Below are 13,263 nucleotides of genomic sequence, written 5' to 3' on the forward strand. Positions count from 1 at the left end.
CTTAACCTCTCAGTGCCCTATACAACTCTCTAAGACTAAACTGCTGACTGGTTAGAGATCTGCACTGGTAGAGGAGGTATCCTCACTGGAAATCCTTATACAAATGAAATACAAGGTCAGTCTGAAAATAAAAACAACAACATCATTCTAGTAAACTGATATCATTAACTGAAAAGGCACCAGTGAATGAGCTGCATACTTTCTCTACTTTCCTGAGGTATCCATACCTGAACACAAGCAAAAATGCTGGACCCATATTAACCTTAAAAGGGTGCCATCTTTGCCATCTTCCATTAACCTTATAGCAGCTTCCCAAAAGGCTTAGAGGAATTTAAAAGCATCTGTGGGGCAAATTCTCCAACGCCATCCATCTACTTTCCAATATTTAAAACTTAACATTTACTTACGTCTCTCTAATATTTCTGTAATTCCAGCATTATCAGCTTCTAGCTCCATTTTAAACTTAGCCAGTTCTTGATCCAACTTTCTCAAGTGTCGATCTACCTGTTTGGAAAAAGATCAAAGGTAACCACCAAAATTCAGGACTCAGTTAAAGTGTTAGTTTTGGGGGAAATGTCTAATTTTTAATTAAACAGAAGTAGTTTTATCACTACCTGTGACATCAGCAAAGTTATTTAACTACTCTATGGCTTCAGTTTCCCCATCTATAAAATGAAGGGATCAGACTAGACCTTAAATATCCCTTTTGTGCTAAAATTTAATTTTAAAAATCTTCATTACAATAAAATGTTAATCAGAACCTCCAACTTCAGAATTTTTTTTTCTTCCTGAACTCTATTTTTAAGACAGAGAGAAAGCAACAACCAAACAAGCTACTCTTGTGGATTTTGGGGATTAAGAAGGAGGAACCTTGATGGGTATGCCTCAGGTTCCTATAGGACCACCCTAAATATCTATATTCACAGTCTGTATGATGATAATTGAGGTTAAGAATGACAACTCAGAGAAAATGAACATCCTTAATAAAAGATTTAATTATGGTGTACATATACTAGTATAGCTAGTAAGTGAATTAATACAGTTTATAAACTTTTACAGGTGAAACAAAGTATTTTCTGATTAACGATGAGTTAACCAAAACACTCAGAACTACATCCCTTAGGAATTCTAATAAAAAAATAAAAGTTTAATGTAAAATACTTCCCTTTTATTTAGATGGCACTAAATAATTTTCTTTTTCTATTATTTAGAGATTCTTAATTTGGTTGTAGATGCTGCAATAATTCTGAAATCTAACCCAACTGCCATAATTGGGTGAAAAAATTTTATTAATTACTGCAGGCAAATAAGAACCACTATTTTTGTGGAACTAAGGTTAACAATATCCACTAATAATTTTAATAGTGCTGGATTGAAAAGGTAAACTTTATTCAAAACAGTATCGTTCAGTCTAATTTCCACAGAAATAAGTGGAGATTGTTTTCTCTGGAGATGATTCAATAGGTTGATAAAGAAAAAGTTAAAATAAAGTCTGTCAAGAAAATAATGTTTATTAAAGATAACCAGTGAAAGTGAGAATTATGCTTAACCATTTATGCCTAAGGTTAATAAGTGAAGTGTTTTCTGTATTCCAGCATGAATAGGATGCAAACTAGACTATAACATAGGTACTTTTTAAAATCACAGAATAATAGAAATCAAGTTGCAAAATATAAGTAAAAGAATATCACATTGTTTAGTCTTTGGCTAAATGGCCCAAAGGAGTGTTAGTCTGTGAAATGTCTATAATTGGGACCCAGCTCCCTTTGTCCTTACCCGAATACTGCCTGTCTGAAACTGTCAGAAGCTGTAATTAGCATCAGGGTCATCAATGTTGGAATCTCACTCATTCAAAGAGTTTGCAGGTAATTGAGCATCCTTGAATCTAACCTCTATTCTAGGAGAAAAATATGAACCTAAATTTCAGTAAGGCAAAGAAACTTCTCTCCTTACCTCTTGCCAAAAGTAGTCTAAAGGAACTCAGAAAAACACAGAAAATCACTTTAGAAAAAGTATTAGTACCCATTTAAACTCAACACAACCTGTAATTACATCAATCTACAAATATTCAGTGTGCACATACTATGTGCAAAGCAGAGAGCTAGGTCCCTGATGGGACACATACAGTAATATATGACACAGTCCCTGTCTTCAAGGAACTTACAATCTATCTGGGAAGGTGAAGTGTTTCATAACCTGGCCGTTTCCTACCTTTCAGCTTTCTTACACCTTACTCCCCTCCACACACTCTTATATTCCAGCAACACTGGCTTAATTACAGTTCCTCAAACATGACACTGTCTCTCATCTACGCCTTTGCACTGACTAGGCCCCATGAATGGAATGTTCTGCCCTTTCACCTCCACCTCTTAATTTTCCTAGTTTCCTTGAAGACTCGTTTCAAATCTCACCTTCTTCAGGAGATCTTTCCTGGCTCCCTCAGCTGCTAATGCCTTTTCCTTTAATTTTCCCTTATATATTCTGGATATATCTTGTATGTGCCTAGATATTTACATGCTGTCTCCCCCATTAGAATATATGTTCCTTAGGGGCAAGGACTGTGGAGTTTTTTTGGGGAGAGGGAGGGAAGGGATATTTTTGTTGTTTTGTTTTTGATTTGAGGAGTTTAATAAATGCTTGATGCCTAATTTAAAAAGTTAAATACCACCACCAGATTTAAAGAACAATATAAGAGATATAATAAAGCACTCTACAATTATTTGCCTCCCAAATGGTACAAATAATAAGTGCCAGGAGTTTAGAATTGCAGAAACAAATAATTTAAAATTGTGGTGACAGGCAGCATGATAAAGTATAAAGAACATAGCACTAAAGTCAGAGAACTTGTGTTCAAATTCTGTGCCTGGTGCTCTATAACCTTGGGCAAGTAACAACCTCCCAGGGCCTCAGTTTTCTCATCTGAACCATGGAGGATCTGGACTAGATGGTCACAAAGGTCTCTTCCAGCTTTAGATCTATGATCCTAGGAGTCTTATACGAATCACACATTTAAAGGATTTAGAATGGAGTCCCAAATCTACCTCTTACTATATGACTTTGGACAAGTCATTTACCATCTCAGAGCTTAAGATGCCCTCATTCATGAAACTGGGTGAGTGCTATCTGACTTGCTGAGTATCATGAGGATGATGGGAAAGAAGGAATATGAAGTACTTTGTAAATTCACAAATCTATAAAAAATTAGACTACAATTAATTTTCACAATTAAAGAAATTAAGGACTTGAGAAATTAGGAGGAAGAGACTATTTTGGGTCAGGCTGATCTGGAAAAGCTTCATAAAGGCAAGGATGATCCAACCCCTACTTCAAAGATGGGCAGAAAGTATATTCTAGACAAGGAAGAAGGCCACAAAAAGAAAAGAAAAAGTGTTCAGGTATCTAAAGAGCAATTCAGTTTGTCTGAAGTGGAAGGTTACTACAAGAGAGCTAAGGCTGGGTCTAGATTGTAGCAAATTGTGAATACCAAACTTAGGAATATAGACTATTATTCTATAAGCCATGGAGAGCAAATGCAGCTTTATGAGTAAAGGACATAATCCAAATAGCATTTTTTAGAAACGTAAAGCTAGTTTAAGCCCAATTTTATCTTCTGTCAAATTCCAGAGACAAAAAGTCCAAATTTATTACCTTTCCTGATGTTGATTACAGCTTGAGGTCACCCAAATGGTGACCTGTATTTGAAAATAAGTCCTAAGGGGAACCATGTGGATATACTAAATCATGATTACACTTTAAAAAAGGCAGGATAGCGCACTAGAAAGAGCTCTTGATTTAGTATCAGAAGATCTGGGCTTGAATCCTGTCCCTGTTAAGTACTCATAGAACCTTGGGCAAGTCACAACTTCTATGGCTTCAATGTCATCATCTTTTTTCCCTTTACAGTTCCTAAGAAGGCAGAAAAAAGATGTTAATGGGGGTGTGGAGAAGTCATCAGAGTAAGAAAAGTTATAGCAAGTACAAGAACAGCAGAACCAGGGAAGGGGCAGGAGGTGGAAGTCTGGATTGGCAGGGGAGAAGGATTTGCCACCTTTACCACAGGCACCAATGTGAAAGAAAAAAAATCCTTCAGAGGTAGGTCTAAACAGAGTTTCTCTTCCTTAAAGCTAAAGCAAAAAAGGAAGAATGCAGCAAGTATCTGCTTCTGTTTCAGGTTCCAACTACTTTGAGGGCTTCTAGGTACCACTTCATCCCCACTTCAAGCCACTGCTAGAGAATAACCCCAATAGATCCAGGAAAGATAATTTAAAAATTATTGGACCACCTGAAAGCCATGATCAAAAAAAGAGCCTAGACATCATTTTCCCCAAAATTATCAAGGAAAACTGCCCTGATATTTTAAAACTAGAGGGTAAAATAGAAATGGAAAGAATCCACCAATCACCTCCTGAAAGAGATCCCCAAAGGAAAACTCCTAGGAATATTGTAGCCAAATTCCAGAGTTCCCAGATCAAGGGAGAAAATATTGCAAGCAGCCAGAAAGAAACAATTCAAGTATTGTGGAAACTCAATCAGGATAACACAAGATTTAGCAGCTTCTACATTAAGGGATCAGAGGGCTTAGAATATGATATTCTGGAGGGCAAAGGAGATAGGATCACAACCAAGAATCACCTACCCAGAAAAACTGAGTATAATCCTTCAGAGGAAAAAATAGACATTCAGTGAAATAGAGGACTTTCAAGCATTCTTGATGAAAAGACCAGAGCTGAACAGAAAATTTCACTTTCAAATACAAGACTCAAGAGAAGAATGAAAAGGTAAACAGGAAAGAGAAATCATAAGGGGACTTATTAAAGTTGAACTGTTTACATTCCTGCATAGAAAGATGATATTTGTAACTCATGAGACCTTTCTCGGTATTAGGGCAGTTAGAGGGGGGTGGAAAAAAAATATATGTATAGATAGATAGATAGATAGATATAGAGATAGCTAGATAAATAGAGGGCACAGGGTAAACTGAAGATATCTAAAAAATAAAATTAAGGAGAAAGGGAGAGGAAGAATGGGGTAAACTCACATAAAACAGACAAGAAAAAGCTTTTACAGTGGAGGTGAAGTGGGAGAAGATGAGAGGGAATGAGTAAATCTTATTCTCATTGGATTTGGCTTAAGGAGGGAATAACATACACACTCAATTGGGTATGAAAATCTATCTTACCCTACAGGAAAATAGGGAGGAAGGGGATAAGTGGGGAGGGGATAATAGAAGGGAGGGCAGATTGGGGAAGAGGGTAATCAGAAGCAAACACTTCTGAGGAGGGACAGGGTCAAAAGAGAGAACAGAATAAACAGGGGTGGGATAGGATGAAGGGAAATATAGTTAGTTTTTGACAACATGACTACCATGGAAGTGTTTTACATGACTACACATATATAACCTATATTGAGCTGCTTGCCTTCTCAATGAGGGTGGGTGGGGAAGGAGGAAGGGAGAGAATTTGGAACCCAGAGTTTTAAAAACAAATGTTAAAAATTGTTTTTACATGCAACTGGGAAATAAAATATATAGGCAATGGGGTATAGAAATATATCCTGCCCTACAGGAAAATAGAAGGGGAAGGGGATAAAAGAAGGGGGAGTGATAGAAGGGAGGGCAGATTAGGAGAAGGGGTATTCAGAATGCATGCCGTCTTGGGGTGGGGGGGAAAGGTGAGATGGAGAGAAAATTTGCATCACAAAATCTTGTGGAAGTGAATGCTGGAAACTAAAAATAAATATTTAAATAAAAAAAAAAGAAGAAGAATAAAATAACCCCTCAGGAAGATCTCAGAAAGATAAGCTTTCCTTGGGACCAAGAAGTCTACAAGGAGAAAGAAAGGGAAAGGAAGTGTAGTTTAATGCCTACCTTCCAAGGACACCTGTCCAGGAAAACAGGATAGTATGGGAGAGGCAGCTTCACTTTTCTCCACAGGGTTTTCTTTACCATGCCACACAAAGCATTTCATCCTGGAAGCTCACTGTATCCCTGGACTACTTTGAAAGTATTCTTTCCTTGGGGCCCTCTCTCACTCATTGGCTGATTCCTCCCTGAACCTCTATTTTAAGAAGGAGGCCCTGGCCAACCATTCCTTTCAGGTCGCACTGCTAACTCACCACAGGACTACCATGCCCCTGTACCAGGTACATTCCCCTTTGTCTTGGTATTCAGCTCCCTTTTATGTATTGTCTTCCTCCATTAGCATGTAAGCTCCTTGAGGACAGGGCAGTGCATGGCACAGAGTAAGAGGTTAATAGATGCTTGGCAACTGACTAACTGCCTCAACATTTGCCTTTTGGTTCCAGGCCCAGCCAGGCCATAATAAGTTCATCTTGTTTGCCATAAATTGGCCATTTATAGCAACTGGGAGTAGAGTTATGGGGTTTTTTTTGGTAAGAAAATGACATTTTATAGTAGCCAACAAGCAGAGAGGTTTTTAAGTTTAAAGACATTAAAAACCTTGTCCTGGTCCACTAAGTGTGGACTTGCAAGTCTACAACTGTTTTCTCTTTCAGATAGCAAGCTCTCCACATCCTATCCTACACTGCCTACCCCTTGCTCTAGTCATCATCTGATTTCCACCAAGCCCTACCTTTGCAGGATTTGGAGAGAAAAAGAGAAGATTAGAGATCCAGTCAGATACACTAAAAATTCTTGAAGAACTCCTCGGCTAAAATAGGAGCCTGAGCATTGAATAATAATTTCATCTCACTAATTTCCTTATCAGTCTCCTCGATGAAGTAAATCATGTAAATCCACCAGGATGCATTTGTAACAATTTGCTCCATGTGGAAGTTTGTAATCAGGAAACTGATATTATAATCCTCCCCAAATTTTTTATGTAAGATGAAATTCTCTGCTCTCATCATGAAGTGCATGAATCTGCGGCATAGGATCTTATCAATTTTATCAGCTGGTTTCACAGCAATGCTAACACTGATGAAACCCTCAAATCAGAATTCAGAAGCTCATCATCTTTTAAATGAAGAGGTTAGACTAGATGATTTCTAAGAAACGTTCTTTCTCTTAATCTGTGATCCTATTATTAAGAACACAGGATGGGGAAAAAAGAATTGTAGAGCTGGAAAGAACCTAGTAGGTCATTAAGTCCTCAAGTTGAGATGGGAAACTGAAGCCCACAGAGGATAAGTGATTTGCTCAAGCTCATACAGCCAGTTAAAGGAAGATGCAAGACTAAAAAATCAAAATCTCCTCATCACTAGCTTTTTGCATCACTGCACCACATAGCTTAATTTCCCAAACTTAAATCTAAATAAATCTACGACAAAACAGAGATAAATCAGAAAGTTAAGCTAGGTGATAGCAGAATACTGCATAGCAATAAAAAAGGGAGAACAAGCATTATAACATAATTTTGCTGCAGTGAAATAATCTATATAAATTTAAGAAACAAAAGAAGAATAACTTTAGAAAACACAACAGAAAATCTCCCATACTTCTTCCTCTTTTTCCCCCCACATGCTACTTTCAAGATGCATTCATTTTTTTGCTGATGCTTTGTTACCAGCAGGTTATTTTCAAAGTTTTTTTTTTTAATCCATGTTTGTGGATGACATTGTGCTGATTGTAACAAGCCCTGGAACACTAAAAGAAAAGCCTTCCAGGAGGGATTTGAAACTACTCAAAAGAGTTTGGCCTGATCATTCATGAAAGAAAGACTAAGTGGATGAAGAATATTTATTGTTGGGAGTGTGGCCAGATAAGTCCAGCCTAGAAGGGTTTTCCTCACTGCGTGAACTATCTTAAGCATACTACCAGATTCTTGTCTTCTGTTCACTGTGGGGGTCCTCTGACACCCAGCTGAAAGAACTAGAGAGGCAAGCCTCCAGGGAAGCATTTGAGCTGACATAAAGCCAACATTCACAAGAAGCTTTGCCAGAATTCTCCCTCCACCCTCTAAAAAAAGAAAAAAGCTTTCTCTGGCAGAAATTTAGAAGAAACTAGAGTAGGTTCCCCACTCCTGAACTAGGGGCTGCAGAAAAAAAGACATAAGTCTTAAGAAGCTGAAGTCTTGAAGAAGCTAGCTGAGAAGCAAAAGCATAAGAAAGCAGTATTTCAGAAAGCAACTGAAGAAAACAATAACTTGAGTAAAATGGCAGAAGAAAAACTGACTGACAAAATGGAAGTGAATAGAGAAGTACACAAATGTCTCCTACAATGGAGGGTTTATAAGAGGACAATCATATTGAAGAAGTGAAGAAGACTAAATAATCTGAAGACCCTGCTAATAAGAATGAAACTGACTAAACTGAGCTGTTCAGAGACTGACTTTCTCTTGCCATCCCTGCTTTCTAAATTTTCAAAGACTATACTAGTTAATGCATTCCCCACTCTCCTCTTGACAAATACTTTAGAAACTAATGTAGAAATGCAGAGATAGATCCAAAACTGTATAAATGTTGGTTTAGGATCAAAAGGGGGGAAAACACATGTTTTTAAGAGCTGAAGTCTTTCCAATATAGCTATTTTTCTTGTTACACTTTTTTTTTAAAATTTCTAGTATCCTTGGTCCTGGATTAATAGCTAGTCCTACATTGGTTCTGTAAAAAATATATTTTTTAAGGAATGTGTAGCATGTTTCATTCAATCTGTCAAATGCTGAATATATTAACTTTTAAAATCTGATCTTTGTTCTAGTCTTACCAAATACTTGAATGGTTAGTAAAACTGCACACGGTATTGTTATGACATTGAATTCTTTCTATATAGGATTGAAACACATAGACCCGTCCTGTTTAAATCTGAACCCCAAATTTGTTCTGGAATTATAGAATGACAGCATGTATAGCAACAAGCCCTGTGCCCCCTTTCTTCACATTTTCTTCTAGAGTTGTCTGTTTTCTACAATAATAGTTTTGTTTTGATAGCTCAGATTAGCTGTTATTAGTCTTCCAGATGTTTCCTCTCATACAATTTTTGTTTTTGTGTTCCAGTTTAATTCAGATTAAACTACAATGAGAAAAGAATGCCTATTGCCCAGATTATAATATGTGGTTAAATAAACAACCTGTAGAGTTATCTATCAGTATGTATACCTAGACAGCATAAATGGCAAATGATATGGGCCCAGAATTAAACAGGACAGAGTGAAGCAGATTGCTTTAAGGAAATTGCAAAGCTACTTTGATCACCTCAAGCATCACCCAGAAACAAAGGCCCATCTTTCTATTACCAATATTCTCCTGGTATTGTTATGTGGCTTCAAGATATAGAATGTGGCTGCCTCTAAAGCCTTGCTGTCGAATTCAAATAGAAACAGGGCAATTAAGGCACACATGTTTCCTAGGGGCTACATATTGACTTTGAAGAAGACATAGTTAACATTATCTATGTTCTACTCTATTTTTATTTATTTTGTTAAATATTTCACAATTAAATTTTAATCTGGTCAGGATCATACCCTAGAGTACTGTGGGCAGCATGTTTGACACCTCTGCTGTAAAGAACTTAAACTGAGCATCATGCAGAGAGCAATGAAAAAGGTGAAACATAATAGGAAGATAGCCTAGTGTTCCACAGGTATCTTACAATGTCAAGATAAATCAAGGAAAGCCTACAGCATGTTAGGTGGAACCACTATGGTGGACTTGAGAGAGATAGGCATAGATTAGACTATGATCTATATTACTGGTGGGGATATCTTAAGCAATGAGATCACAGTTCCATCTGAGTATTGGGTTTTTATAATCTAATAAGATAAGGGATAAAACACATGTATAAATGAGTTTGATACAAGGTAGACTATGACAAGAACAAAGAAAGGGTACTCTAAGAAATATAAGAAGAGAAAGATCAGTTGTTGGGAGGAGATGTGGAAGAGATGAAGGGAAAAAGGACAGCTGGGCTCAGATGGTCTATATCTAGAAGAAAAGGATTTCAATAAGCAGAGATGTGGAGGGAGTACATTCTAGACCTGGAGACTACTCTGCATGAATGCATGGTGATAAGAGGACAGAATGAAAGGACAAAGTGAGATATGAATAGGTAGCAGTCCAATTTGATTGGAACATTTAGTTAACAGGGGAAACAGAAAAGGTGAGGTGGGGCCACATTGTGAAGGGCCTCCAATGCCAATTTGAAGGTAATAGGAAACCACTCAAGGTTTTTGAGCAGTGAAATGGTATGAACATAACCTTTGTATTAAGAAAATTATTTCAGCAACAGTGTAAAGGATAGGTTAGAGAAAAAAAAGACTAGAGGAAGGGAAACCAGTTAGGAGACTTATAATAGTTCATGTAAGAGGTAATTAAGGCCTAAAGTAAGAGAGTGACAATGAGTGGAAAGGAGAAGACTGGTTCAAGAGATATTGTTGGAGTACAATTAACAGGACCGGGCACTTAATAAATGTTTGCTTACTCGATTTGACTTGACTGGAGACTTCTTGGTTATAGGGTTGATGGAGAAGAAAAAGTCAAAGATAACTTCTGCTTGACAAGCCTGATGGTGATGCCATTAACAAAAAGAGAAAAGATGTTAAGAAGGTAGAAGGGACAAGATTTAAAGAAAAGTGATAAATTCAGTTTTGGCCCTTGAAAGTCAGGAGAAGAAGATAAATCAGCAATGTTTTAAAACTGGTAAGAAGAGAACAAAGAGAAATCTGTGTACCATGAGTAATTATAATGTCATGGAAGCTAAGAGAGGGGAGTCAGTCATGAAGAGTGTGGTCAGTATCAAATGCTACAAAAAGGTCAAAGAGGATGAATACTGAGAAAAGGCCACTGGAACCAGCAATTAAGAGGTCACTGGACACTTTAGAGAGAGTTGTTTCTTTAAAATAGTGAGAATTAACACAAGTTTGCAGAAGTGATGAGGTGATGGATGAAGGTAGTGAATCTACACACTATTTTTTAAAAATGTTTTATTGATAACTTTTGTCTTTATATCATAGATATTTCCCACCAAACCGAACACTCCCTAGTGACAAAGAAAAAATATCAATCAAAAATATCTGATACAGAAACCTTGCCTAACATTGCATATAAGATACCAGCCTCTTACCCAACTACCTCTCTGCCAGTTTAATTATCTGGGGTGATGTAGCTGGTATGTATTACAAGCTGGATGTCCTGACTTCAAAGCTGACTATCTACGAGGCCACACTGCCTCTTTTATTTGTTTGTTTTTTAAGTATTCATACACCACAGTTTGATTTAGCTATTCCCCAACAGATGTACACTTACTTTGTTTTTGGTTTTTGCCTTTTACAAAGAGTGTTGTTATGAATATTTTGGCATATGTTGGACATTTGTTTCTGTCCTTGACTATTTTGGAGAATATGACTAGCCTCAGTATTTCTACAGCAAAGAGCATGGAGAGTTTAATCACTTTTCTTGCATAATTCCCAATCAAAATTCAGGATGGTTGGTCAACTTCCATTAACAGTGCCTAAAGATGCCAATTTTCCCACAGTCCATAAACACTATTTCTATCTTTTGTCATCTTTGCCAATTTGCCTATTATGACTGTGAGATGAGGTGAAAGACTGTGAGGTGTTTTAATATGAATTTCTCTTACTATAAGTAATTTGGTGTACTGTTTTCAGGTGGTCATTATAGCTTAAAAATCTTTTGAAAACCATTCACATCCTTTAACTATTTATGAATTAAGCATTTATTTTTAGTGCTAAATGTTTTTGTCCTTCCCCTGTATACTGTGTATATTAGCTTTTGTCAGTGATATTTGATGCCAATTACTCTTTCTAGAGGTTCAGCAGAAACAAGAAGAAGAGAAAAAGATCAATCAGATTTGTTGACAGGAAGGAGTCAGAACAACAGAATGACTGAATGAATGAAGTCCTAAAAGAGATAGAGGAGTATGGGAATAGGATCAAGAGTCAGAGATGAACAGAATACTTATCTCCAATGTTAAACCTGAACCTTTCCCTCACCCCCCAAAACACTATCTATCTATCTATCTATCTATCTATCTATCTATCTATCTATCTATCTATCTATCTTCCTATCTATGCTCTAAGCAACCTCCTTCTTCTCAAAGAATCATACAACTGAAGTGCTATATAATAAATGAGCTATTTTCTCTAGTAAGCCTAAGAGCCAAGATGAAAACTTATTACCTTCAAGGTTTTCAATAAAATCTTAAAAGTTAAAAGTAGTTTGGTTACTCATCTTGCCTTTTTAAAATATAAATTTATTTAGAAGGAAGACCAAGTTTTTATCAATTCTGCTTATATCTAGCACTCTAAGACATTCAATAAATATATACTCAATAAAATGCATTATAGTAATATTCCACTTATATGAATATTTCTAAAATACTATTAGCTATTGTCAAAACACAGCAAGGGAAGGGCAATAACAACTAGCATAATGTCATACATAAAGTGAGTACTTAATAAATTCTTGTTATTGATAATGATGAAAGTTCTAATACTGGATAACCATTAAGGTAAAATGGCAGTACCCAAGTGATCACTCATTGCAATTCTAAACCTATGATTCGAAAAAAAAAAATCTTAACCATGTATTAATATTATTGATCACTTTATTAAACTATTTCCTCTTCATAATTCAGGAAAAGTTCATAAGAATAACTATGGAAAAATTCTACCCTAACATATAACAACAAGAAAAGAATTCCTTAAGAAACTTTCATTTTACTTGCTCTCTCATTTAAAATCTAATATTTACAAATATCATGTTATTTGATACTCACAACACCTCTGGGAGATAGGTGCTACTATTATCCCATTTTACAGTTGAGGAAAATGAGGAGGCAGATAACATTAAGTGACTTACCCAGGGTCACACAGCTAGTAAGAGTAAGAGGCTAGATCTGAAGTCACGTCTTCCTGACTCCAGGCTCTATCCACCGCACCACCTAGATGACTACTTACACAGTAAACTTTAAGGTATAAAGGGAAGAACATCAGATTTGGAGTCAAAGGGCCTGGATTTGAACCCTTACTCTGCTGCTCTCTGTGTGACTTAAATAAAGTCACTTAACCTCTCTCTGAGTCGCAGTTTCCTCATTTATAAAATGAAGAGTTTGAATTAGATGACTTCCAAGGTCCTTTCTTCTCTGCTCAAGTAATGTGAGAGTTACATATTAAGGCCATCAATAAAAGTGAAGTTAAACTAAAAATGAATCAGTATTAACTTTCTTCTTGAAGCACTTTAATATCACAGCTACCTAGTGGTTTCAGAAATTGGCTACCCTTTGAATAATACCAACTATGGGGAACTGACCTAGGTCAGAGTAGTGAAAGTGTTATGGAGAACAACTAT

The 13,263-nt window shown here is 36.6% G+C and overlaps 1 protein-coding gene and 1 pseudogene across 4 annotated transcripts in view; both read right to left on the reverse strand.

The window, feature by feature from the left end:
• The window catches only part of ING3 (inhibitor of growth family member 3), a 52,171-nt gene that overhangs the window by 18,716 nt on the left and 20,192 nt on the right, over nucleotides 1–13,263 (reverse strand). For 3 of the 4 annotated variants that reach the window (XM_020966346.2, XM_020966347.2, XM_020966348.2), the window contains one exon: nucleotides 408–504. In XM_020966346.2, coding sequence (XP_020822005.1) covers nucleotides 408–504 — 97 coding nt within the window. Of the gene's footprint in view, nucleotides 1–407; nucleotides 505–13,263 lie in introns of those variants that run through there. The other variant, XM_020966349.2, reaches the window with a different exon arrangement.
• LOC110194199 (actin-related protein 2/3 complex subunit 4 pseudogene) lies at nucleotides 1,777–9,296 on the reverse strand (annotated as a pseudogene).

Source organism: Phascolarctos cinereus, unplaced genomic scaffold, assembly GCF_003287225.1.
Source record: "Phascolarctos cinereus isolate Bilbo 61053 unplaced genomic scaffold, phaCin_HiC Scaffold_1;HRSCAF=81, whole genome shotgun sequence".
Taxonomy (NCBI): domain Eukaryota; kingdom Metazoa; phylum Chordata; class Mammalia; order Diprotodontia; family Phascolarctidae; genus Phascolarctos; species Phascolarctos cinereus.